This window comes from Lynx canadensis, chromosome E1, assembly GCF_007474595.2.
Source record: "Lynx canadensis isolate LIC74 chromosome E1, mLynCan4.pri.v2, whole genome shotgun sequence".
Lineage (NCBI taxonomy): Eukaryota > Metazoa > Chordata > Mammalia > Carnivora > Felidae > Lynx > Lynx canadensis.
Window position 1 is genome coordinate 42,371,008 of NC_044316.2, and position 26,269 is coordinate 42,397,276.

General features: G+C 57.6%; 2 protein-coding genes across 6 annotated transcripts in view; one reads left to right on the plus strand and one right to left on the minus strand.

Annotated features, from left to right (window-relative positions):
* Nucleotides 1–3,613, plus strand: part of NMT1 (N-myristoyltransferase 1) — a 33,504-nt gene extending 29,891 nt beyond the window's left edge. For all 3 annotated transcript variants that reach the window (XM_030294784.2, XM_030294787.1, XM_030294785.1), the window contains one exon: nt 194–3,613. In XM_030294784.2, coding sequence (XP_030150644.1) covers nt 194–214 — 21 coding nt within the window. In that variant the 3' untranslated portion in view covers nt 215–3,613. The remainder of the gene's footprint in view (nt 1–193) is intronic.
* A 2,291-nt stretch (nt 3,614–5,904) lies between these two features.
* Nucleotides 5,905–24,641, minus strand: PLCD3 (phospholipase C delta 3). 3 transcript variants are annotated; one of them, XM_030296633.1, is made up of 15 exons: nt 24,503–24,641; nt 14,877–15,038; nt 14,530–14,758; nt 14,133–14,262; nt 12,932–13,160; nt 12,274–12,475; nt 11,948–12,092; nt 10,516–10,668; nt 9,258–9,392; nt 9,004–9,154; nt 8,180–8,296; nt 7,412–7,578; nt 7,036–7,171; nt 6,811–6,960; nt 5,905–6,631 (listed from the first exon to the last, which is right to left on the minus strand). In XM_030296633.1, exons 1-15 carry the CDS (start codon nt 24,639–24,641, stop codon nt 6,543–6,545), a joined length of 2,334 nt encoding a protein of 777 aa, XP_030152493.1. In that variant the 3' UTR covers nt 5,905–6,542. The 3 variants fall into 3 exon arrangements, with proteins under 3 accessions (XP_030152493.1, XP_030152492.1, XP_032447069.1); XM_030296632.1 differs by having other exon boundaries at nt 9,004–9,166; XM_032591178.1 differs by lacking the exon at nt 24,503–24,641 and adding an exon at nt 23,613–24,040 and having other exon boundaries at nt 9,004–9,166.
* Nucleotides 24,642–26,269: the final 1,628 nt, after the last annotated feature.

The following is a 26,269-nucleotide window of genomic DNA, read 5'->3' on the forward strand; positions in this document are numbered from 1 at the left end:
GTTGCTGGCGGTTGCTTTCCTTGAAGGAGCTGGGTGATGTACGAAGCCCCTCGTGGAAGTTGAGTGAGGGCTCCCGGCTCCTGGCGGCACTGTGCAGATCCGGTCCCTTGGACCTTCTGAACCGGGTGGGAACATGGGGCAGACTTTGGATGGCTGTCAACTCAATCCTGCCTCTCCCTGTTGGCTCTCCTAGGTTGGGCTGGTGTTACAGTAATCAGTTGCCAGTGAGATTCTGGATAAAGCCACTGAGAATTCAAACCAGAAAATGGAACCCCACCACTTGTCGGTCCAACTTTCACAAACGTGAGAATCCCTGGCAAAGGGAACAGAACTGAACCGGCTTTACCAAACCGCCGCTGAACTTGACAATTGTATTGCATTACGATGGCGTAGGCTGCGCGATGTCACCTCTGGCCGTGTCTCTGGTCTCCCTGTTTTCCAATTAATCACATCCTTACGCAGCCGTGATCAAGGGAATGTAACTGCTGAAAACTAGCTCGTGATTGGCATATTATGGAGTTAACGGGTGAATAATAAAAGTATATATATATATATTATATATATATAAATATTTTAAATATCTTTCGTGTTCCAAATGTACAAGGATGCTCGGTCTCTAATGAAAAACTGAATCCAGATCATTCCTCAAAATTAGAATGCAAGGACAGTGCCAGACAAACACATACTGGTACAGTGAATTGTTTCGTTCTGAAAAGCAGGCATTGACTTTTCTTAGGGGAGCAGGAGAAAGAGGATGTGGGGAATCTTAACCGGTCTCCCTTCTGGATGGGCTGGAATGCTTATCTTCGAGAAGGCAGGGTAAGGTGGAGGGACTGTGCTGACCTTGAGGAGGGCTCAGAACTCCCAGGGCTGCAGGTGGAGTCCTGGGTGGGGCTGTCCCTACTCAGAGGCTGTCCTGCAGGGGCTGGTCCTTTTCTGCACTCTGAAACTGGGCAGCGGGGACCATCTGTGGAAACAGATTTCTTTTATGGAGTCCCTTCTTCCCTCTTCGCTCTGCTCCCTGTGGAAAGTTGTCCTGCCAACTGATTTTAAAGGGCTCTTTAGCCAGCTGTTGCCAACTTTATACGGATGAGTCCCCTGTGAGATTGATTTTCCACTGCCTGGGGTGACTGGCAGTTTGAAGGGGACCTTTGACCTCCTTGTAGCATCTGGGACCTTGTGGAGACCGTACCAGTGCAATCCTTGCTCGGCTCATCTTAGAGCGAAGAGCCAGCACCCTGACCACCCTAGGGTGTCTGGCCAAGGATGGCGTGGGGCTGATACCCAGAGCCCTTCAGCCACCAGCCTATGGCCTGTGCCTTCCAGTCCATTAGCCAGCTCTTGTGCTCCTGTCCAAGACGCACAACCTGCAAGTCGTAGCAAGGAGCGGTGGCCAGACACCGATCTGGATTTTGACAGCAGAAATGATCTTGTGTCACCATTGTCTGAATCTGGTTTTCTCTGATGATGTGTTGGGGATTTTTGTGGTAGTGGTGATGGCTGTTGATGCTGCCAGTTTCCCCAAGGGCGATGGAGCCTCGGGTCACGAGGCTGTCTGTGCAGGCTTTCCTCAGTTGTGCTCAGTCAGGTATCCTGGGGAGGACTGGGCTGTGGAGTTGCCGGCAGCCCACATCCAAGCAGGCCTGTGTAACTGCTCTAGGAGGAAGTAAATGGGAGGTGGTGTGGGCCGGTTTCCTGGCTGCTTGCACTTCTCGGCTCCTTGTAGGGGGAAGGAAGCCTTAGCCAGGAGGCCATGCTCTGCAGGCTAACGGAGCCGAGTTTCAGGCTGTGGGTTCCCGCGAGGTTTGCCAGAGGCTAGCCGGGCAGGGTCCCCAGAGCTGGAGGAGATCGTGTGCTTGGGCTGGGGGCCGCGCCACCTGCCCTGCCGGCTGTGCAGACTGCTGCCGCCGCTCCGATGTATTGCATTTTCGTCAGCAGCCTCTAGGGGCCTCCCTTCTCCTCGTTGCCCCTGTGCTGCCCACTGCATGCACCAGCGATCGTGGCTGACTTTTGACTCCTTGACTCCAAGATACCCAGACCAAAGAAGCTGCTGTTCTTAGCACGATGTGCACTGCATTCCGCAGACGGGAGGAGTCGGAGAGACCGGGGCTTGCCTTTACAGCCTCACAGACATCAGACACCCAGCGCCCCAAGTCCCAGAGCAGCTCATCCTGTGCGAGCACCTGAGGATATCAAAGAACAAAGTGCCCGACTCGTTCTTACCTTGGGCAGGACCTGGAACTTGGAAAGGTTCCCCGTCGTAAGCCTGGGCAGCGGCAGCTCTGGGCCAGGTCCCGGTCCAAGCTGCCCGCTGAAAGTTGGGGTGCACAACAGCCCCTGGAGCGAGCTTTGCTTTGGCTAACCCGGTTCTGGAATGGAAACTCTGAGTCCCTGGCTGCTATAGAAGAAACAGATCTCCGGGAAAGGCCTCCGTGTCTCCCTGCAAAACCATGTGGCCTGCTCCTTGGACTCTGCATGGTAGGCACCCTGCCCAGCCCTCCACACTGCCTCCCGGGTCTGTGGGAGTCGGCTTGGTGCCTGCTGTTCGTCTCTCTTTTTGTCCAGACAGATCCCACGTTCTTCACTCAGCCCCTTCCAGGACTTCTGGTCAGAGAGCTCAGAGAGAAGCATTGTTTGGGGTTCAGGGCTCCTCACGAGGAGCCTTGCAGGATGGTGGGGGCTCCAAGCTCATCACCTCGGACCTGCTTCAGGCAGCCGTTGTTGGAAGTTCTCCCAGGGATGGCCCTCACCCTCTGCCACCAGTACTCCCTGCTGCCACCCTGGGCTTTTGGACTCCATGTTTCCAGACGTTTGCTTCCTGCTTTTGGATTGACTCTACATTTGATCCCCTCGCACATTCCCATGGCCTCCGACCTCTTTGTAGGGGAGAAAGCTGGTTAGAAAGGAAGCCTCAGTTCCGGATGGAGGTGTACCTAGGGTTGTTTCCCCCGCACATGCCTACTTTCAAAGATGCTAACGTTTGGTTTGAAGGCTGGCCCACACCAAGCCACCTCAACACCCAGGTTTGTGGGAAATTCAGGCCTTGCCTGCAATTCTCATGTAACTGTCATGGCCCCCCCTTACTTGCTGCTCACTGAAGCCTAGGGGTGGGGGTCCCTGTGGTCTGAATTCTTTGCCCAAAGATGACCAGCATTTAACCAACGGAAAAGATACCCAAAGGCCTGGGTAGCTTCACAGAGCTGCAGTCTGGGAGAGGGCCAGGGCCTGACTGTTGGGCTAGGAGAGGGGGCAGGAGCACATCCCTGGCCGGTGCCTACCCACCCGGGGGTCAGCCTTCTTGTGGCCTGGCCTGCCTGCCCTAGAACCAGAGTCCTCTTCGGTTTTGCCCCACCGCAAAGCAAAGGCAGGCCCACCAACAGGCTGTGCTCCAGGAGGCTGTGTGAGACAGTCTCATTCAATTAAACTCAAAAATACTAACTGCAGGCAAGGTGCCGAATCTGGGAACAGGGAAGGGGGAAGCTTCACTTTTGTCTGGGCTTTTCTCTGGGCTGTGGGAGGGGCATCCGTTTCCAGGGCGGGGAAGTACCAAACGCATTGTAGTTCCACTGGTTACGTCTCACTTGTTTCTAATAAAGGAAGCAGCTGAACCAAACCTCTCTGCCCTGGCATTCCTCTGGTCAGCAGGTGGCAGTGGAATAGAGTCTGTGACCCAGGCTGGAGCAGCCTCTCCCAGGGCCACAGGGCCCTGCAGGAAAGCCCCTCGTGACCAGTCCGTGGAGGCAGCCTTTGAATACTTTCCTTTGGCAAGGTTCTCCTTTCAGGGCAGAACTGGGCTCTTTTCCCCTGACTTTTCCCATCCGCCGGTGAGGAGTTGGTACTGACCCAGGTTCACTCTGTGTAAGAGGAGCAGCTGGCTTCTGGGCCAACACTGGGGCACCTTGGCGGAGGGGCCCGTCCCTGGCTTCCACGGCTGAGAGCAGAGCAGAGCAGAGCACTGCTTTGGGCCAGGTCAGCAATGGCTCCCCTGAGGGAGGGCCCGGGCCCTGCCCTGTCCCACATCTCCCTTTTTGGGCCAGTGGCCGGATGGTTCTGTTGAACCATCAGGAGTAACCCTGTGGGTCGCCAGGCCTGCCACACAGCTACTGAACCAGCTCTCCGAAGAAGGGCCCCAGCGACTGCCTTTAGACTTCCCATTCCCCCGTTCTCTTCCTCTGGAACTTTTCATCCATTCCCTGACCCTGTGCTGCTTTCAGGTGCCCTGTGGCTGGTGCCTCCGAATCCCTTCCCAGGGAATCTGGGCCCTGAGCTGCAACCTGAGAGGACACGGGACCTCCTCCCGGAGGACTCCTGACCCCTCCTAAACACCCTGTGTCTCTCCCCTCCCCCAGCAGGTCACGAGCACCTTCGTTCCCACCCTTAGATTTGGGCTGAGAACAGAGCCCTGTGGGTGGTCACCCAGGGACCTGAGTTACAAGTGATATTGTTGCTTCCACCTCCCATAATCCATTCCCACCAAATTTCTTGCATTGAAGACTTGCCCTTTCAAGGCCGACTTCCTAGCTTTGGGGCTCTTACCCTAGCGGGAAACCCTCTTGCTAAGGGTTTGCTAACTTCTCTAACTAGACCTGCTAACTAAGGTCTTGCTAACTTCTCTGCCAAGCCAGAGAAGAGAAGCAGGAATGGGGGGGCTCAGCCCAGGGTCTGGTGCTCACCTGAAAATGGGACTCTCCACACAGGCCGTCACCACAGCTGGCCCTCTGGGGGACAGTCTAGGGATGGGACAGTTCTGACTGCTCTACGTATGTGGACTCAGCCTCGCCGTGCCTCACCCCCAGGCCTGCGGTTTGGCTTCCTGGCTTCCTACACCCTGAGAACCAACCAGGTATCCAGGCTACTTGGTCTGTTCCTTCATGGTTCCTGGATAGGGAGGCTTCTGACCCCTCCAGGGGCTGAGCATCCTTTTAGACACGAATTCATCAGAACCAACACCACTGAGCATGAGAGCACGAGTGGGAGGGCAGGGGGAGGCTGTCACTTCTTGCATCAGGTCATGGGTTGCAGGAAGGTAGAGACTGCCCAGCCCTGGGTTCCATGGGGCCAATTCAAGCCCCGGCCCAGCGCCATCCCAAGCCAGGAACTGCCCTCAAGCTCCGTCCTGGTTCAGTGTGAGTGCTTTTGCCTGATGGAACCCGAAATGCCAGGGTTCCACACTGAAGCCCGGGAAGCCCCCTTTCTGGCCGGTTTTCTCTGAATTCTGCCATCTGGTGTCTCAGCACTACAAGGTCCCCCCCCACCCCCCCCACCCCGGGGCATCCTAGAGCAGCCAGCTGGTTTCTAGGCCTTCATCTAAAAGGCTGGTTACCTGGTGGAAGGAGAGCCCCAAGTCTCTGGGATTTGTCTACTGGACAGGGGCCTCGACGCAGCTGAACCCAGAAAGCAGAGGTCTGTCAGTCCTGTCTCCATCCCCTTTAGGGCCGTAACAGTTTTTCCCTGGCGGAAGTGCCCCCCCACCCCCTTCCCATTCAAGGCCCTTCAAGGTTGAGGGGCAAAGGAGCTTGTGAGTTGTCCCCATAGTCTTGTGATGCTGGAATCGGCTCTAAGCCAGGAGGAGGGGTCAGACTATTTAGAGATGTGACACCTCCTCCACCCCTCCCACCCCCTCCCTGGCTGTTTTAGACAAATCCAAGCCCTGCTGGGGGAGGGGACCCAAGGGACTCTGCCCTCATCCCTCATGGGCCTGTGGGTATGACCTCAGAGGGCTCAGGGTGCAGCAGTGGTAAACTTGCTTCTTCATAAAAAAAATTTTTTTTAACATTTATTTATTTTTGAGAGAGAGCACGAGCAGAGGAGGGTCAGAGAAAGAGCGACACAGAATCTGAAGCAGGCTCCAGGCTCTGAGCTGTCAGCACAGAGCCCAACGAGGGGCTCAAACTCAGAGACCGAGAGACGCTTAACTGACTGAGCCACCCAGGCGCCCGTGCTTCTTTATTTTTTTAAACCAATGGTCTTGTTCTGTCTGCTCCAGGGCTCTTCTGTGGCACAAGTTGAAACCTACTCCCAGGTTTCCTCGGCTTTCCCTTCTTAAGATGGGAAGGGAGCTCAGGTTCAAGAGCTTGAGGGAGGAGCCCAGGAAAACCTAGCCAGGGGAGGGCCTTCGGGGGCACTAAGGCCTGGCGTGGACTGGGGGACAAGGAGGGGGCTGGACACTCTGGGGGAAGGAGGCTGGGATGGCCTCCCCCCGGGGGGGCAGAGAGGAGTTCAAGGCTCATGTGTCTTCCTCAAATCTGGCAACGACAGGCCTCGCTCTTCACGAGCCACGACGAGGGAGTGGGCCGAGAATCCAAGGAGTGGGGGCCATCTCAAGGCTCCAGGGTTGTAGGAGAAAGCGCTGATGCCTGTTCTCAGGAGGGGCCAAGGCCACCCCCCCCAGCACCCAGTTGAGACTGGAGTCTAGCCAGTGGGCAGGGCTAGCAGGCTGGAGGGGCTGGTCCTCCCACCACCCCTCTACTGCGGAGGAGAGAGCCTCCGCCACGGGGTGTAGACTGGCACCCGAGCAACCCCAGGGTGGGTCAGTCCGGCTCTCAGAAGCGCTGGATGCGGATGTGGACGAAGAGTGTGGCTGGTGACAGTGAGGCCCCGTCCTTGGAAAGCAGGTGGATGTGGCGGTACCCTGTGGGGAGGGGGACATGCCTCAGGTTCTCTGTCCCCGACCCCACCGGGCCTGGGCCGTGGGCTCACGGACCACATCCCACCCCTGGGCTCAGGGGGCAAGCTCTCAGAGGGGATGCAAAGCCCAGGTGAACAGGGCCTTGGAGGCCCAGACCCCCATCCCTGTCCGTCCCCACCAACCTTGCTTCAGGCTGTTGAGAGGCAGTGTAAACTGGCCCACAAAGTCATTGGGGGAGGTGGTGTCATAATCTTCTACCACGAACCGGACCAGGACCAGCTCTGGAGCCCGCAGCTGGAACTGCAGGGTCTGCCCCCAGCGGGGGTTGAAGCCTAGGGTGCAGGCCTGGCAGTCAGGAGCCAGCTGGCCCCCAGGCCCACCCTCCTCCCCCCGGCAGGCCCACCCACCATTGTTGAGCACGTAGTTGGTCTCCTTTCGAGCACAGTCTGCGGGCACCCCGTGGATCTCGACACGCACCAGGGGGTCCACGATGGAGTTTGGCTTCTCGGTGTTCAGCTTGGGCAGCTGCTGCGCAGTCAGAACCTGAAGGGGATGAAGGGGAGCTTCGGTCCAGCCCCCCGCCCCCCGCCAGGGCCCATGGCTGCCTGCCCCCTCTGTTAGGGTGGGAAGCCCCTTGCCCTCGGCACTCACCCTGAGCCTCCCCGCATGGGACTGAGACTCAGACCGCCCTCACACCAAGCCGTTCGGGCCGGCGCCCTGCAGACTAGGACCTCTCCAGAACCAGCTGGGACCCCAGAGTAGGGCTTGGTCCAGGCTGCTGACCTGGATGGTGAGAGTAGTTCTGGGGGGTCCAGGACACTCAGGGTCAAAAGTTGTGTCAGGCTGTCGCAGGCAGGCAGGTTTCAGGATGTAGCCGCACTGCCCGTTGATGAGGAAGCGGCCAGCATTGAGGTCCATCTCGTAGCCTGGTGTCTGGAAGTTCAAGGCCACTGTGGACACAGCAGGATCAGGGCAGGGGCTCTTAGTGGCCCTCCTCTCACTGCTCAGTTTCAGGGTCTCACAACCCACTCCCACCGTGGCTTAGGGGTGCATCATAGCAGCCAAGGGTCCCAGCCCCCATTGTCACCGGCCCTTTATCCCTGGTATCTCCCACGGCCAGAGGGTTGGGCTGGGCATAGGCCTGGGCCAGGGCTGGGCCCAAGGAAACCTTGGGTTTCTATATCTCCATTTCTGCCCTCAAGGGGACCATATCCCCCTCCTTTGCTCCTTTGTTGGGGCTCAGCCTCCAGAGCCCACTCTTGTCAGTGTTGACTTAGTGGGACTGCCAGGTGTGTGTGTGGGGGGGGGGGGACACATGGGAATGGAGGTTTTTAACTTTTGCCTTCATGAAAAATGTGAGACTTTACACTGTCAGGAAGAAATGTGTCTGATTTGTGTTTCCCCACCTACTTTCCTGACAATTATTTTAATAACTGTTATTACCAAGAAAACACATTTTTCCACTTTCTGAAAAGCTGTATGGCCCCATCACTGCCTGGGCCTCTCATGGTTCCCTGGAGGCCACTCCCTGCTCCTGCTGCCCCCACTCACCAAGCTGACAGCCTGAGTTCCACATCTCCTGGGGGCTGTAGTTGGCGGAGTTCATCCGCAGCCCCAGTGGGTAGACACGGGTCAGTTGTCGGGTATTGTGCCTGACGAAGCTGTTCCCTGGGGGAGGAAGTCGGCGCAGGATTGTGATGGCCCCTGGGGTGTCCCTCACCCAGCACCAGGGCCTGTAACCTCCCCAGCCCCAACCGCAGGGACAAGCTGGGAACAGAGGCTGAACTACCCCCACCCCGCCGGCTCCCCCTGCCCCAGGGCTGAGAGGACCTCCCAGAGGAGGCTACCGAAACCCAGAGAGAGCCAAAGACCCGTCCCACAATGCAGCACTGCATCCCAGCCCCAAATCCCCCAACTCAGTGCCTGGAACGCGGGGCCCCAGGCTGACAACCCGGCTCTCATCCCGCCTTGGAGGGGTCTGGGGTGTTCGCAGGCATCACCTGCTCTGGAATTCTCTCTCCTGTCCGCACACCCGCTGTGGGACTCCCCCAGCCCCCACCACGGCTCACTGATCACCCTGCACCATTACCCCTGCCTGTGTCTGGCCCTGCCACCAAGCTTGAGCCCAGTAAAGGCAGGCAGCAGCCTCCCTCCTCCCTGGGCCCTCTTCCCTCCATCCATGCTGGCCCGGTGCTGCCCACGTGCTGGGTGCTCGTTCCCTGAGCCCCGATCTGGGGGCCTCCTGACCCCTTCACTGCCCTGGAGGCCCTCTCAATCTCCTTTCCAGACACCAACTTCAGGGTACCCCCCCACCAGGAGCCTGCAGGCCTCCACGGGGCCTCCTGCCCCCAGATGCCCCACGTCCCAGCTCCTACCTGCCTCTCGGATGAGCTTCTTGGCCTTGCGCTCGCTGAGGGAGCTGACCTGGCAGGGCTGGGGTGGGACCGGGTTGGGGCGCAGGGTCCGCAGGCGGGTGGCACAGCAGTACACGGCCAGGGCCGACAGCTCAGGGGAGATCTGCTTGGCCTGGGAGATGAGCTTCAGGGCAGGGTTCCGGCCCCCCTGTCCTTCCCCTCCCCATGCAGCCCCTCCCTGCCCAGGCCAGGCCGGCCCAGCCAAGCCCACTCACCCGCCGCCTCTGTTCTGTGGCCTCTGCCTCTTCTTCCTCTTCGTCTTCCTCCTCCTGGTCGGACAGAATTCGACCGTCCTCGCTCCGAGCAGCTGGCAGCTTCTTCCCCTTCACCAGGACCCGGCCCTTCAGCTGCTGGAGAGGCCAGTATGGAAGGATGATGCCCTCTTGCCCCTAGGTCAGCCATTCAACCCCCACTGTGTGAGGGGCTGACTGGGGGTGGGGAGCAGGAAAGAACATGAGTGATGGTTCTAATAGGAAAAAATGGGCAACGACGTATAGACCCATCATCATGGGACTGGCTAGTGACGTCCCTCCAAACAGAAGACCACACAGCAGCCCTTACAGTGGTTGAGGCAGCTCAAGACTGAAAGAGAAGGTGCCCTCTTCAGAAAAGATCTCACATGAAAGAAGCGACTATAGAACACGAACACGTAATCATATGATCTTCTTTGTGTAACATTTGAAAGGTAGCTATGTACATAGGTATATACACATGGGAAAGTTCTGGAAAGACAGACGAGAAACTTAAAGATGGCTACTTCCTGTGAAATTGGACAGGGGCAGAGAAAAACCCATTTTTCATTGTATATACTTTTGTACAGCTCAATTTTTTTAACCATGTTTCATGCTAATAAAAAAATCAAATCACACACACACACACACACACAAAGGTGAATCAACATTCTCTGCATATTTGGATTGCGAGGAGGAGGAGAGTTTTCTCAAGGAGCAGGGGAGAAAACACAAATGTCCTGAGGGGGCAGAAAAAAGGTTCTGGGGTTCGGGAGGAAAAACCACCTCGGGCCAGAGAGCTGAGGAAATTTCTAAGGCCACGGAAGAGGTGGTTTATCACTGAGCTAGAATTCTAAGCAGGTGGCGGCGGGCAAGAGTAGATGGCTGGGAAGGGAGCTTCAGGTGGAGGGGACATGTCAACCAAGGTTTGGAGGTAGGAATGGCAGAGTCTGCAGGGACTCGGTAGGGAGGCAGAGCGGGGTGGGGGTGAGGGCATGGAAGGCCCTGGGTGCCAGGTGAGGGGGTGGGGTGGCGGTGAGGTAGGGGTGGGGAAGGATGGAGGGGGGAAGCGTGACGAGACCTCGGGGTGGCAGATGGCCACTGAGCGCAGGGGCAGAGGAAGGCTGAGGCAGAGAGAAGTGAGGGGTCCTGACCCAGGGAGGTGGCACAGCAGTGGGGGATGGTGGACAACAGCCGGGTCCCCGCCCCCAACCCGGCTGGGAGTCTGGGGGGCACTCACTACCTCTGGGGATGGCAACTCTTCGGGGTTCTGGGAGTCCAGCGCTTGTGTCACCAGCACGTCTCCCAGGATGGCGCGAAGATGGCGGGCCATGACAGCCTGCTGCTCCAGCCCGCAGTGGTTCTCAAGGGACAGGATGACAGGGTATGGGGACAGCTGGAGAGGGGGAGGGGGCAGCAGCTCAGAGCCACTTCCCCGTCCCCCTCCCAGGCTCCCCCCCTACACCTGGACCCCAAGCCCCTTCAGGACAGGCAGGCAAAGGCACACTGGGGGCTGAGGAGGTGGAATGTGGGACATACTCTGGGGCCAGTGTGTCCATGAGGGAGACAGAGGGCAGATCTCCGGTCTCAGGGAAAGGGTGGTATGTCTGGGAAGCTGAGGGCAGCTGCAGAGATGGTCTTATTTTTTATTATTAAAAAAATTTTTTTAAACGTTTATTTATTATTGAGAGACAGAGCGTGAACAGGGGAGGGGCAGAGAGAGAAGGAGACACAGAATCGGAAGTAGGCTCCAGGCTCTGAGCTGTCAGCACAGAGCCCAAGGCGGGGCTCGAACTCACAAACCGCAAGATCATGACCTGAGCCGAAGTCGGACACTTAACTGACTGAGCCACCCAGGCGCCCCAAGATGGTTTTGTTTTATAAATGCCCTTTATATGTTAATGACATTGACCATGTTGTTTATGTTACAAACTTTTCCCCCCACGCCAGTCTTTTTTTTTTTTTTTAATTTCTTTTTAGGTTTACTTTTTTTAGTAACCTCTATACCCAACATGGGGCTCGAATTCATGACCCTGAGATCAAGAGTTGCACGCTCGTCCCACTGAGCCAGCCAGGCACCCCCAAGCCCATCATTTTTGAGGGTAAGATCTGTGTATAGCTTGACAGAAGTTACAATTTTATACAGATTCCATGCCCAGCTTCTCTGTCATGGCTTTCCCTTTGGGAGTTAGGATTAAAATGTCCTCTCTTGGGGTGCCTGGGTGGCTCAGTCAGTTAAGCGTCTGGCTCCTGGTTTTGGCTCAGGTTATGATCTCATGGTTTGTGAGTTTGAGACCGGTGTTGGGCTCTGTGCTGCCCTGCGGAGCCTGGTTGGGATTTTCTCTCCCTCCCCCTCTCTCTGCCCCTGCCCCCTGCTTGTGCTCTTTCTCTCTCTCTCTCTCAAAATAAATTAAAAAAAAAAAAAAAAAAAAAAAAAGGTCCTTTTTACTCCTAAAGTTTTCTGCTAGACATTTTGTGATTTTAACACATTTAATAAACATGAAAGTAGGGGAAGGGAGCCTCTCAGCTTTCTTCTACCCCACTGGCCAGCTGTCCCAGCAACACTTGGTGAGTGAGTGATTCTCTGGGCAAGGGAGTTTTTTCTGGAAGGACTGAGGATGGCTGGGGTCATCGGGAAGGCTCTGGGACTGGGCATGGGGGTCCTGGGAGCTCACAGTGAAGGCGTGGTCACGCACAGCCTGGACCACATCTCGGAAGAGGATCTTGGAGGTGAGGGTGTGGCCGTGGTAGATGACGGGCTCCCCTCCTGGCCCCTCCCAGCAGTCTAGCTCCACACAGCGGCACCCCTGTGCAAAGGCCCTGTGGATAGACAGACGGACAGGCAAGGTGTCCTGTGGGTGCCACAGGGCACAGCAACCGGCAGACCGAGCCAGGTAGGCACCCCCCCTCCCCGCCGGAAGCCCACGGTGAGATTCGAGCCCCATGTCACCCTCAAGCTGGGCTCCCAGATGTGTTCACCCCACCATCCCTGCTATGGTACCTAACATAGGCCTCGGTGCTGCTGGGCCCCCCAATCTGAGAGTCAGTCAGATAGGTATTGTGCGAGGAGGAGATGAAGTAGTGGGAGAGGGGCTGGTCCATGTCCTGGAACACACATGTGTGGGCTGGGTCCAGAGCAGCCCCTTCGGGTGACAACAGGTACATCATGAAGCCATCCAGTGTCATCAGCTCATGCTGCTTGGCTGCGGGGATGGGCAGAAGAGAACGTCAGGCCACAGGGAGGAGCCCCACGTCTGGCCCCATGTGCCCCCAAAGCTCACTCTACTTAGTACTAATGAGCACTTATCTACAGACTGGGCTCTACTCAAGCGATGCTACTGACTTCTTTGAAGTAATCTCTACACCCACCGTGGGGCTCGAAATCACAACCCCGAGATCGAGAGTGACATGTTCTACCGACTGAGCCAGCCCAGTGCCCCCTGAAGTCATGCCACTTCATCTTCAGCCAAACCCTGTGAGGAGGGTGCACTACTATGCCATTTTACAGATGTGGCAACTGAGTCTCCAGGAGGCGAGGTAGCCTGCCCAAGATGGCACCCACTGCCAGTAATCGCAGCGCACGCTTAGCTAGAAGCCCAGACCTGTCAGATGCCAAGACAGGGCCGTGTTGACCCCCACCCTGTCTGTCAGACCGCCACCTGTCTCATTGAGCTCATAGGTGTGGATGAGCTGCTGGGCATGGGCCAGTGTGGCGCCATCCTCGCCCTGGTCCTCCAGGAACTCCAACAGCTCAGGGGCGCTCAGCACGCGGTCCTCGCCGGAATACCGATGGAAGATCTCCTCCAACTCGGGGCGTTTCAGCAGCCGCCTCAGAAACTCCTCAATCTCAGCCCCCTCCAGCCGCTCATTGTTGGAGTGGTCGCATTCCTAGAAGGCAGTAGGGAGGAGCTCAGAGGAGCGGGGGGGGGGGGGGGGGGGGGGGGGCGGGGTGACAACCTGGGAAAGCTGGCCTGCATGGACACCTCTGTCACCTACAATGCTAGGAAGGCAGATGTCCCCCATTTCACAGGTAGAGAAACCGGGAGCTATCGAGGCTCTGGGTGTTGCTCAAGCTCACACAGCTGGTAAATTGCAGGGCTGGGATTCTAAGGAAGGTCGCTTGGGTTTAGTGCCTGTCCCGTATGCCCATGACCTACCCCCCCAAAAATCCAGATGTGGGAGGAAAAGCAGTGGCCCAAGGGCAGGACGAGCCGTAATTCCCCCTCCCGTGCATGTACATTACCATCCTCACGGTCTCCAATTCACACCCAGGGTCAAAGGGCAACAAATAAGTGCGACTGCACGTGGAGCAGTCCACATGGAGCCGTGGGCCCCCGTGTACCGGGGCCATGGCTCTTCTGTCTTTCAGGGTCTCAGGCTGGTCACATAGGCGTCTGCCACGTGCCCTGGCTGGGCCATCGATGCGGAGCCCACCCCCGTGCACCCCTGTCTGTGCTCCCACATGTGGGGTGTATCTGGTCACACGTGGAGGGGCCACATGGGCCACGGCGGAGGAGGATGCGCGCGTGTGCCAGTGAGCTGACTCCTACTTGCACTCCCATGTGCAAGCCGTGCGTGGTCACCTGTGCAAAGGCTGCCTGCAGACTCCGAGCAATGAAAACTATAGCTCTGCTGCTTCCTTTGGAGGTATGGGAGGGCCCTCCCTGCCCCGCGCCCCGCCCCTCCTCCAGCTCTGCCTGAGGGTGAGGAATGTTCTGGGCTGGTACTACCATCCTGGCCCAGCCGCCTCGGGGGAGGGTAAAAGGCTAACTAGGCCCAGATGGGGCCTTCCCACAGGGAGAGGCCACTCTGTCCACAAAGGATGGTGACTCAAAGGTCAGAGTGGGGGCAGGAGCCCACCTTGAAGAGGCGGTAGGCATACATGTCGTTCATGTCCACGTTGACCATTCTGAGCAGGCTCTTGATCTCCTTGAAGCTCATCTTACTGTCCTGGTTCGAGTCGGCCCGGTGCAGATAGGAGTGGATCCAGGTGTGGGTGCTCAGGAAATACCAGCAACAGCCTGGGCACCGCCCCCAGCCGACAGGTAACTGACAGGGTCGCCACCACTGCCTGGCTCTGGGGGCTCCCGGGTCTAGGGGCTGTACTTCCCCTCAGCCTGGGGACTCCCTCCCTACACGGGGCCAGGACCGAGCTTCCCAGAGACGGAGGCGGCGTCACCAGCCTCGGTTCTGAAGACTAGGGGCCCCCAGACACGTTCCCCCCCCTCCCCCACGCCCGGCCCCCTGGGCAGGATATTGATCGAGGCGCTCGCGCTGGCTCATGGCGTCGAGGCGCGCGCGCAGCTTGGCCAGACCGCGCACCCAGCGCTGCGCCTCCTCCGGGGTGGCCGCCGCCAGGTCCAGGTTCTTGCGGCGGCCCTTGAAGGCGATGGTGAGGCAGCGCGCCGGCGGGAAGGCGCCCCCGAAGCGTCGCAGGCCCTCGGACTGGTGGCCCTCGCGGACCGCCTCGATGTGCTGCACGAAGACTGCGGGAGGGCGAGGAAGGGGAGGGGGTGGGGAGGACGGAGCACGCGCAGCCGGGTCAGGGCGGCGGGACCCGGCCGCTGTCCCCAGCCCGCCCCGCGGCCGCGCGCCCCGGCTCACAGATGTGCTGCGACGGCGCGCGCGGGATGCGCCGCTGGAACCACACGCTCAGGCCGTCCTCCTGCAGCCGGTACAGCCGCTCCTTGTGCCACGTCCGTGAGCGGATCTTGCAGAGACGGGAGCCCCGCAGCATGGCGCGCACGTCCTCGTCCTCCGTCAGGCCTGCGCGGGAGAGAGGCCGGAGGACGTCGGGGCCCGGCCTCGCCCTCGCTCCCCCCACCCTCGTCCCGGCTGGCAGCCGGCCTGCCTTCCTGCGCCTGGAGCCTTGCAAGTCCTCACAGGCCCCTCTTCCTCTCCTTAGCGTAACTCGTCCCCAGTGGTGGGTTTGGCTATAGTCTCTTCCGCCCCAGGAACTCGCTGGCTTGGTGTGTCCCACCCAGCCGCCCTGGGGAGGGTGCCCGTACCTCCACCAAGCAGCTGCCTCCGGAGGCCCTCAGAGCAGAACAAGCCCTCAGGCAGCGCCTGGGACTCAGGCCTCCCTAAAGGTCACCCTTTCTGCCACTCCCTTCCATCCGGGCCTCCAGACTTCAAGACCAGAATCTGCCACCAGCAACCTTTTCCCTTGACGTGAAACCCTGACCATCAAAAAGGTAGTCTCACTATCTAACCCAGATCTCTCTTGCTGCCACCCAAGCTGCTCACCTCTGCTGTCCCCCCAAGACCAGGGAGGACAGCAGAGGCCACCCTGGCTCCACGGTCATAGGCCAAGGACTCCAGGACCAGCCCTGCCCTGCCCAGCCTGCAGCCACTTTGCATCCATCCTCTTTGTGTCCAGCTGAAAGCATGGTCTGTGCCACTTGGTAGTCCCCCTGGCCCAGCCATTGTCCCAATCCCACCTAACCCCGCACGTGCTCTCCACAGTGCCCGCTTTCCTTAATAAGAAGAAATGCTTACAGAACATGTACTGCACGCCTGCCCCAACTCATGCATTCACTCGGGAGAAAACAAGTATAGAGAAGTTTAAGTGACTTGCCAGAATTCCAAGGCTATGAAGGAAGGGGTGGAAGCAGGCCTCGAACCCTGGAGGTCAAGTTCCAGCACCTTTGCCCATGGCCACAACACTGAATCCCTCTGCTCCTCTGCCCCTTCTCCTTGCTATCATGGGCACCGGGGGTGGGGGGAGCAGAACTCAAATTCAAGGGTCCAGGGAGGCAAATCCCACCTCTGTCACTTCCGAGTTACACAGCCTGGGTGGCAGTAACCTGAGACTGCTCTAAGCCTCATGTTCTCTGTGCACAGAATGAAGGCCACAGTAGTACGTCCTGCAAAATCCAAACTTCAGTCAAGATGCTGCCCTGCTCTGATTTGTCTCATTAGAGGTCAATACCAAGGGTTTACGAGCCAGGGGACAACAGAAAGAGTGGGAATCCGGCATACTGGAAGGAGGAGGGCAGCCAGGAATGGATGAGGGCCCAGAGTTTCCAGAGAACAGGAAGCTGGATTTCTATGGGAAGCCTCCAGATTTTTCAGTGCTGGCAACCAAATCAAATTGAAACAAAAAACCCCCTAAAACACCACGGTATGGGCCAAATGAACAGGACAGTGGGCCTCTCTTCCTCCCTTTATTTTATTTTATTTTAATTTTTTTAACATTTATTTATTTTTGAGAGACAGAGCGAGACAGAGCATGAGTGGGGGAGGGGCAGAGAGAGGTGGGTACACAGAATCCAAAGCAGGCTCCAGGCTCTGAGCTGTCAGCACAGAGCCTGACGTGGGGCTCGAACCCGCAAACCACGAGATCATGACCTGAGCCGAAGTCGGACGCTCAACCGACTGAGCCACCTAGGCGCCCCCCTCCCTTTATCTTATCAAGTCCCCAATACTGGCTTTGGCTCTAGGCTTTGTGGCACCAAGACCCCTGCTTGTTGTAAACTCTGGCCTGTGGAACCAAGTCTACATCCCAGGACATTCCTCTCTCATTCTCTTGGAACCTTTGTAGGATCCTTCTTGCTTCTCTTCCTCACACAGGAGTCCTTCAGGGACCAGCTCAGACACCATCTCCTCCAGGGAGCCTTCCTTGGTTTGTCCTCAAATGGGCATTCTCCCTCCCTGATCACCAACATCAGGGTGACCAACTTTTTACTTTAACTAAAACAAACACCCCACCTAAATTGTAATTTCGGTCAACTTTAATAAACCCAAGGACAGGGATGAAGTCTCATATCTGCACTACCGTGCTCATCCCAGAGCCAGACTCACAGCCAGTGTTTTGATAGGGGAGGCAGATGTACCAGCAATTGGGGGAACTAAATTTATTCTGCCCCCTGCCCTACCCTATCTGTCCTTTCCTTATGGGCCAGGGTTTCTGAACCCTGGCTGTGATCAGAATCAGCTGGAGGGGTTTGCAAAACCCACAGCCCAGAGATTCTTGTCTGGCAGGTGTGGGTTGGGACTTGGGTATCTATGTTTAAAAACCTATCCTGTGACTTTGAGGGTGACTATGACTGAGAATCACGGCCTCAGGGCCAGGAGGAGAAACCTACCATCCAGAGGAGCCTATAGTCCCCCCTTGGGTTAGCCTGTGGCCCTAATGGCTCTCGGGATTTAGACGAGCCCCCTGGGTCCGTGCCCATTTGGTGCCCCCTAGCTAGGAAAGCTTGTCCTTTCCAGACAAGGAGCTAGAATGTGGCAGGCACCAAGCCAAGAGACTCACCAGACCCTCAGCCCCCTACACCCACATCTGGGCAGCTTCTGAATTCCTTCGGCCTGAGAAGCAATGGATTGGGGGGCAGGACATTCAGCAGAACCTGTAATGCCACAGCAACCAAGCCTGCCCCTCCTCTACCTCCTCTCAGTGGGAGAGGAACCCCTATTCCCCTGACAACCAGGCTCTGCAGCTGGGGCCACCTCCCCTGACCCCGCCATCCCTCTGATGCCAAGCCCATAGTTGGGGAGGGTGGGGAGAAGGGGGACTGGTGAATGACTAAGGCCGGAAATGGAGGTGAGTCACTGAGGGCCTGCTTTGTCCTGAGTCTTCCGCAAACAAAACATCGCGACGGGGAGCCTGAACTTCTGATCAGCCCTCCACTGGGACAGGTTCCCACGTTGAGAGGGCCCTTGCTCCTGACCTTCCTCCCCGGCTCCCCAGGAGCCTGTTGGGGGAAAGGGTGACGTTCCAGTCTGCCTGCCCAACTGGCACTGGCCCCTGGACCACACTGCTCCTTGGACCACACTGCCCCCGCCGCCCCCACATCCAATGGAAAAGCCAAACAGAATGGGAGTTCAATGCCAGGCCAAGCCAGGTGCTGAGTCCCTGGGTAGGTGACATTATTTCCCCATTGCTTGAGCTTCTGACCCCTGAGAGAGTGAGAGGATTAGGGTGCTAGACAGGAAGGGCAGGACCAACGGAGGTAAGGGGGTGAGGTCAGGCCTCGGGCAGTGAAGCTAGGAGGCACCTGGCTCTCTGCCCAGGCACCCAGTAAACATTTATAGGTCCTGCCAGGCCCCAAACACACATGTTTCCTCAACCTCATTCCTACCTGCTTGGAGCAGGTGTGCATCCTGTCTGCCTCTTGTGGTTTCCGTGGGTTATCTATCTAAACATCTCTGCCTTGAACCTGGAGCTGGGCTGGGCCAGTGCTGTGGCCACCTTGACTGAACAGATGGAGTAATAATCATGAAACAACAGCACTAAAAATGATGAACAACAGTCAAAAGATAGAAACAACCCAGAGGTCCATCAACAGATGAATGGATAAGCAAAACGTGGTACAGACAGACAGTAGAATATTATTCGGCCATAGAAAGGGGGAAATCTGGGGCGCCTGGGTGGCGCAGTCGGTTAAGCGTCCGACTTCAGCCAGGTCACGATCTCGCGGTCCGTGAGTTCGAGCCCCGCGTCAGGCTCTGGGCTGATGGCTCAGAGCCTGGAGCCTGTTTCCGATTCTGTGTCTCCCTCTCTCTCTGCCCCTCCCCCGTTCATGCTCTGTCTCTCTCTGTCCCAAAAATAAATAAATGTTGAAAAAAAAAAAAAAAAAAAAGAAAGGGGGAAATCTGGTCTCACCCTGCAGCCGTAAAAGGACAGTATATGATTCCACTTATATGTGGTACCTAGAGTGGCCAAATTCATAGAAATGGATTATATGTCACATATCCCTCAATAAAAAAAAAAATTGAGAGACAGAACGTAATTAGAGGTTACTAAGGCCTAGGGGAAGGGAAGAGGGGGGAAATTACTGGTTAACGGCTAGAGTTTTTGTTTAGGGTAATGGAAACATTTTGGAATTAGCCCAACACTGTGAATGCATAACATTGCAAATATAATTAATGCCACTGAATTAGCCACTTCAAAATGGTCAAAGTGGCCAACTTAATTATATATTTTTTGCCACAGTTAAAAAAAATAACAACGCAATATGCCAGAAACCATTGTATACTTTGAAGGGGTGAATTGTATGATATGTGAATTAATATCTCAATAAAGCTGTTCAAGGGGCACAGAGCAGTTAACTTATCCAGGGTCCTGGGGCGGCAGGTGGTGGAACCAGGATGGATTGAGAGTTGGGGGGTACCTAACCCCCTGAAGGGCTGTGTGTGGCCGGAATGAGCTAATGCACATGGTGCACTCAGTTTAGGGCCCGGCCTACAGTAGGTACTCGATAAATTATAATAAAGGAAAGGGAGGCAGTGGCCCTGGAGGGAAGAGGGAGCCAGGTATTCCCATAAGTCTGTCCTTGTCAGTCTCATGGCCTCCAGATGGGCCCTTCTCCAGCCTCATTCAGTGTTGTCAGTGGGGCTCAGACACCTTCTCTAGGCCAACCGCTCATCTCAGCCCTCAGAGACGGGCCACGGGGAGGTGAGGAATGGACAGGCCCAGTGTCCCAACTATCACCTTCAGCCCGGGCGGTTTGGTCTGTGTGTGGTCTGAGGCCTGAGCAGTTCTGGGTCAGCGGCCAAGGTCGAGGGCAGGAAACTGTCTCAGTGGCAGAGCTGGAAGGGGCCATGGGAAAGTCAAGTCCATCTCTGATCCTTAATGTCCCTTTTTCATAGATGGGCCACTGGAATTATGAGAGGGTAAGCTGGGTATGCGGACAGGGTAAGTTGTGTATGCGGACAACAGTGTGGGTTACCCAAGGCAAGGGGGGACGCAGGGGCAGTGCAGTGGGTGGGCAGGGGCCAGGGCAGACCAGCAGTGAGGGTGAGGATGGGGCTGCTGTGTGGCTACAGGGTGTGTAGATAAGAGGGGTAATAGGTAGGCAGCAGGGTGTGAAAAGGGTAGGTCTGCAGCAAAGGTGTGTGTGTAGGTTGGTATGTGCATATAGGGTGTGTGCGTGTGTGTGTGTGTGTGTGTGTACGCGTGCTTGCTCCAGTGCACACACGGGAAGGGTACACGGGGCTCCAGCAGGAATGTGAGACATGCAGGGAACAGCAAAGGCCGACAGCTTCATGCCAAGTGGGGGAGGAGAGGAAGAGAAGCTTTTCCTGGTGGCTCTGGGAGGGAGTATCCAAGGCGAGGGGTCCCAAACACCTTCCCGCCCTAATCCTCTGGCCAGCAGGCAGCCCCAGCTCTTCAGGTATCAAGCGTGTCCCCCTGGCCTGGGCTGGCTGCCACACCTGGGGCCAGAGCCCGGTGGAGCTCAGCGCCAGAGTCCATAACATTCCTGGGAGAGTCAACAAAGTCAGGAAAGGCAGGCAGTGCTTCCCCAGTCCCTGGCTAGACGCAGTGCGACAAAGGTGGCGGCACCCTTCCCGGCAAGGCCAGAACGAGCATGAAGCCCATTTGGGGGCAGAGGTCGTAGGAGGGGGCACAGTATGCCCCCGGCTCAGACAGAACGGCCGCCGGGGCCCAGGCCCCACCCCCACCCCCCGCCAGGCCAGGCACCTGCCAGGACCCCCAGCTGCCAGATCCACCCACGGCAGCCCCACTCACCCTGCAGAAGACGTCCTGGGCAGGCCATGGGGAGAGCCCCCTTGCCCCTGTGGCAATCAGTGGTGCGTGCAGGCTGGGGAGGAAAGGGAGCAGGATTCTGCCCACTCAGTGCTCTGCTTGCTGGGAGGATTAGGGGCAGGGCGGGGCATCAGGGGCACAGGCACAGACAGGGGCTCTGGGGAGACAGGGTTGTCAAGATAAAATTCAGGGTGCCCAGTTAACATTCGAATTTCAGATGAACAACGAGTCATGTTTCAGTATAAGTTTGTCCCAAATCATTTGTTTGTTTATTTGGAATTCACATTTAACGGAGCATCCTGTATTTTATTTGGCAAGCCTATGAGGACACCTCTAGAGGCTGGCAGGGCCTCTGTGGGGGATGGGAGTAGCAGGCCATCTCCAGGCATCAATCCCTCACTCATTCACTTAGACTCTGTGCCAGGCGCCTGGGTTCAAATCCTCTCGCAGCTACTTCCCAGCTTTGAACTTCTCTGAAACTCAGTTTCTCACTTGTAAAATGAGGCTCAAGGTACCACAAACCTCAGACAATTGTGGGCATTACATGAGCTAATATGTGAAAAGCGCGCTCGGCATAGTGTTATAAATGTGTTAATTAGTATTCATTAATTCTGGCAGTAAAGAGCCACCATCGAAAACTAGGCTTTGGCGGCTGCCTCTCAGCCCTGTGGGCCTTGGCTGGTGACTTCACCCTTTCCACTGGGTCTGCACCAGTGAGGACAGCTGCAACACCTTTCCCCCTCCCGCCCCGCCCCCACCCCCCGGGGTGCCAAGGATTAAGTAGATTCTGGACTGATGCAAGCTCAGCACTATGTCTGGCCTCACTGAACTCAAGCTCTCTCCAGCTATTCTCTGGCTTCCTGGGGACAGACTAAGCCCGCAGCACCCCCGACGGGGGGAAGGGACAGGAGAAGGACCCCAGGCTCCACAGATGATTCGCACTCAGTGTGGGAGTGGTGTTCCCCCCAGGATGGCTTGAAAAGCCCTTTCTTTTCCTTGGGCCTCTTGGAGCCTTCGACCTCCAGGCCACTCCCTGCCCTGGTCTCTTGAGGGGACCTGAAATAAAATCTGTTCTCTGTTAGCCTAAGGGGTGTGGCCACAGGGGGCCATCCTGGGAGGAGCTGGGGTTGCTGTGGGAGGGGAAGCTACCTAGGTGCTGGGCCTAGGCTTTGATGGCCCGAAGGGCCAGGCCCCAGGACACCTGGGTGTGGTCTCCACCCTGTCCCTGGAGTCAGTAAGGCCCAGGGAAGCTGCATTCCCCAGAAACTGGACATTCCTTTCTTGGCAGTCACTCAGCAGGACAGGGCAGTGGTGGGAAGGGAGGACGGCCCAGGTGACATTCTGACACCTACATAGTTCCTGATGGTGTCACAGTGGGGGATGCCGTGAGCTCCCGTGCCGCTTTACTCAGCCAGTGAGCGCTGAGTCCCGGGCTCAGCGGTAATGATTTGTCTTCAAGTGTCTCTTGCTACTAAACTGTGTGCTCCCCAAGGGCTGAGCGCTGTGCTATTCATCTCTGGCGCCCTGGCCCCTGGCACAGCGCCTGTGGCACACTGATAGGGCTAAGCAGATATGTGTGGAATGAAGAAGCAGGCAGGTATGCAGGGGCATCACCCCAGCCCTCCCAGCAGCCACAGCCCCTGCGGTGGCTGACTCCTGGAACTGCTTCTCTGGCCCAATGCCAGCTCTGGACGTCTCGGTGGCACCTCACCTCCCCACGGCCACCCTCCTCTCCCCAAGGCACCGCTGCTCCTCAGCCCAAAGAATGACACTGCCATTCACCGGAGACACCTTTCAGATCCCACCGACTGCAGAGTCCAGCCCAGTCCACCCCCTAGGTGGTTCTGGAATCACATTCGGGCTGCACCGGCCCAAGTCTGAGCACCACCATGGCTTGACCAACTGATTCCCCAGCCTTCCTCCTCTGGGTCTCCCCGATTCACCCCTACCTATTTACAACATGCCCCTGCTCTGCACAAGCCCTTCCTCCTGCCTGAGGCTCTCTGGGGGCTCCTACTGGCCATTTAAGGAGGGGCCTTGAGGACACGGCCCCCACCTAACTCTCCCCTGGGCCTGCATCCAATCTCCCTCCGGCTCTGGGGTGCCGCCGGGGCTCTCGCTGGCTCCCCAGCATCTGACTTCCCTCTCCCTTCCTAGCCTTATTTCTTTGCTTCATTGTCTGACCTCCTTGCCGAAGGGCCAGAACTGTGTCTATCTTGTTTGTTGCTGAATTCCAGGACAGAGCATACCGTAGGCACCCAATAAATGTCTGCTGAATGCATGAATGATTGGACAGGAGGGCAAAGATCACGTGTCTTAGTCTCCTTAAGGAGAGTGTCAGGCCCTCTCAGACATAGTCAACGCTCTCAATCAATTCCGATCGAATGAGTGACAGGAGGTAGAGTAAGAAAAAGTGGGGGCAGTATCTAAGAGAAGGCAAGACGGGCAACTGGCACCCCTGATTCACACTGATCTCTTGGGCAGCCCTGCCCTGTTCCCCCAACCCCACACCCCACCTCTCCATCATTAACTATTTACTAACAGCCCTTCCAACACGCCACTTCAGTTTCATGGTGCTTTACATTTTTATAAAATACACACACACAGGGGCGCCTGGGTGGCTCAGTCGGTTAAGTGGCAGACTTAGGCAGACTCAGGTCACGATCTCACGATCCGTGAGTTCGAGCCCCGTGTCGGGCTCTGTGCTGACAGCTCAGAGCCTGGAGCCCGTTTCAGATTCTGTGTCTCCCTCTCTCTCTGCCCCTCCCCTGTTCATGCTCTGTCTCTCTCTGTCTCAAAAATAAATAAACGTTAAAAAATAAATAAATAAATAAAATACACACACACACCTCATTCAAGCCACTCAACCAGCCAGTCGATCACACTTTGCTCAGACTCTGAGAGGGTCGCAGGGGCAGCGTGGCTGGGCACAGCCACCATGCCAGCCTTTGCCCTTAGCAAGCTGTGGGGTCATTGGCAAATTCTTCGCCTTCTCTGAATCGGTTTTCTCATCTGTGAAAGGGGAATTATACAGGATACCTCTCAGGAGGGTGAGGAAAATTGAATGATGCCACCGATGTAACTACCCGGGGCCAGGCCAGTCTCTGGGAGATGCTTAATAAGCCACAGTTACATTTCTTCCCTGCAGTGACTTCCCCCAAACCTGAGCCGGGAACTCTGCCCTTCTGACTCCAAGGGCAGTCTTCTCACCAGTTAGACCAGTCCTACCAGTGCTATGTGGCTGCTGCAACCCCTGTGGGGGCTGCAGGGTTGGAGGGCTGGCTTGAGAGGCCGGCCTCCTCCACAGCTCTCCTGCCTTCCTAAGGGCGGCCAAGAACCCGGGATGCCCGGGGGCGCCCGCAGACCCGAGACGGCATAGGGTGTTGGGAGGCGAGTGAGGGACACCCCGAGCCTGTCTCTCCCACTCTATTCACCAGGTCCTCGGGGACCCCCCCCCCCATCCGCGCCCAAACGCCCATTCCGGCACGCCCCGCGGGCGCCTCCTGGTGGGAAGCAAAGGCCACCCGGGCGCCTCGCTCTTCCCAGGAACGTCGGGTGACCCCAGGTATGACCACCCGCCCGCCGGAACGGTGCTGGCATTCCAACCCTCGCCCTGCTCCACACAGCCCCTCGCAGCTGGGAAACCCGCGACGGCTCGCCCGCACACCCCCCCCCCCCCCCCCCAGACGGACCTCTGGGCAGTCGGCGCCCACCCGAGCCGCCCCCGCCGGTCACTGACCCATCTTCTTCAGCGCCCGCAGCCCGGGCCTCTTGGTGTCGCCGTCCGGGGGTGCGAGCAGAAGGGGCGCCGCAACCTGGGCCGCCACCGGGGGCTCCTCGGGCCGCCGGCGGCAGCTCCTCCAGCGGCCGCACAGCATGGCTCGGTGGGGCCGGGGCCGGGCCCGGGGTCTGCGCGCGGGGACAGGGCAGCGGGGGGCACCGCTCCGGCCCGGCCCCGGCTCTGCGCGCGGTCCCGAGCGGAGAAACTTAGCGGCGCCGGGAGGGAGTCGGGGGGAGGAGGTGTCGGGAGCAGGGAAAGAGGGAGGGACGAGGTCGCGAGAAGGAGGGACGGGCAAGGAGGGGGCGGAGCCGAGGACGGAGCGGGGGAGGCGTGGGGCGGTGGCGGGGAGCTGGGTGGCGACCCCAGGCCGGGAGGTGCCCCTTTGCGAGGTGCGGGAAGGGAAGGGGGCCGGCTCGCGTCCCCTCTTCCTGCCCGAGCCCCCGGCTCTTGAGTCCGCCTCCCCATTCTCCTCCCAAATCCTCGGATCCCGGCCGCACAGATGACGGGAGCCCCTGTTGGGGGGAGGGGGCGGCAGAGGAGGCGAGGATTGCTTTCTGGCACACTCTCCGTTCTCTGCACCCTGACTCGATGTGGACTCAGGACCCCTCCCTCTTCACCTTCACCTTCCCCGTCCCTCAGGAGGCCTCAGAAGGGAGCCAGACTGGGGGCCAAATCTGCGGGGCGGCTCGTCCTGGGCCAAGGGTCCTCGGACCGGCCCGGAACGCCGAGAGAACCCCAAGAGCTGAGCCAAGCAGGAGGGCAGCCCCAACTGGAGGGGTGGGAGAGCGGGAGGTGGTGGTTGGGGGTAGGAAGGCTCTGGCTGTGATGTCATTGGATTAACCCTCTCGGCATCAGGTGCCAGCCCCTCGGTCTCAAAGCTGACTGGTCTGGGGGAGATGGGGTGGCACTAAGTCATTAGAATCCCCGGCAGAACTCCGGTTCTGGGTTCGAGGTTTGGAAGCATTAGCGTCCCAGTGGGCGTTCGATTGCCCCGGACGGCCGCCGCACCCTGTGTAGATGTCCGTGACATCAACCCGTGGGTGAGCGTCGAGTGTGGGTCCTGGTGACCGTTTCATGTGTTCACTTACTATATGTGAAACCATCAGAATATTTGTACTCGAAGGGTGGGATGGCAGGAGACTAATCATTTTAGCATTGTCTGCCGCAATTACCCTAAATTGGGTGCGGAGAGCCGGGCGCACACCGCCACTCGGCGGCGGCCAAGAGCGTGGCATCTCAAAGAGAAAGCTTAGTTTCTCAGGACCTAGATTTGCCACCTACTTGCTCTAGCCCATTCTCAGATATCCTCGACCCAGAGATCTGGCATACTGGTTTGGATACCCACCCCTGTCTGGATATTCTTTCTGTACTTTTGATCCTGCAATTCCTTCCTTCAGGAACTACTTTTCTCATTCTTCTCCTGGTTTACAATTACGTGTTCCAAAACTCAGCTCCAATGTCCCTCCTCCAGAACCCCTCCAGAACCCGCTCTTCCTCCAGGACATAACTCCTTTATTTTTTTTTTTTTTAATTCCCAGCGCCTGGCGGGGCGGGGAGGGGAGGGCGGGTCTAAGGAGCTGAATTGGGTTGCTCAGATTTGCAGGACCTGGGTTCGGAGGACAGACGCAGGTTTCCACCAGGGGGCGCGAGGACTCCGCGCTATTTTACTACGTCCACCAGGTGGCGCTGCCTCCCGCCTCTGGTCCTCCAAGGTTGGGGAGCCGG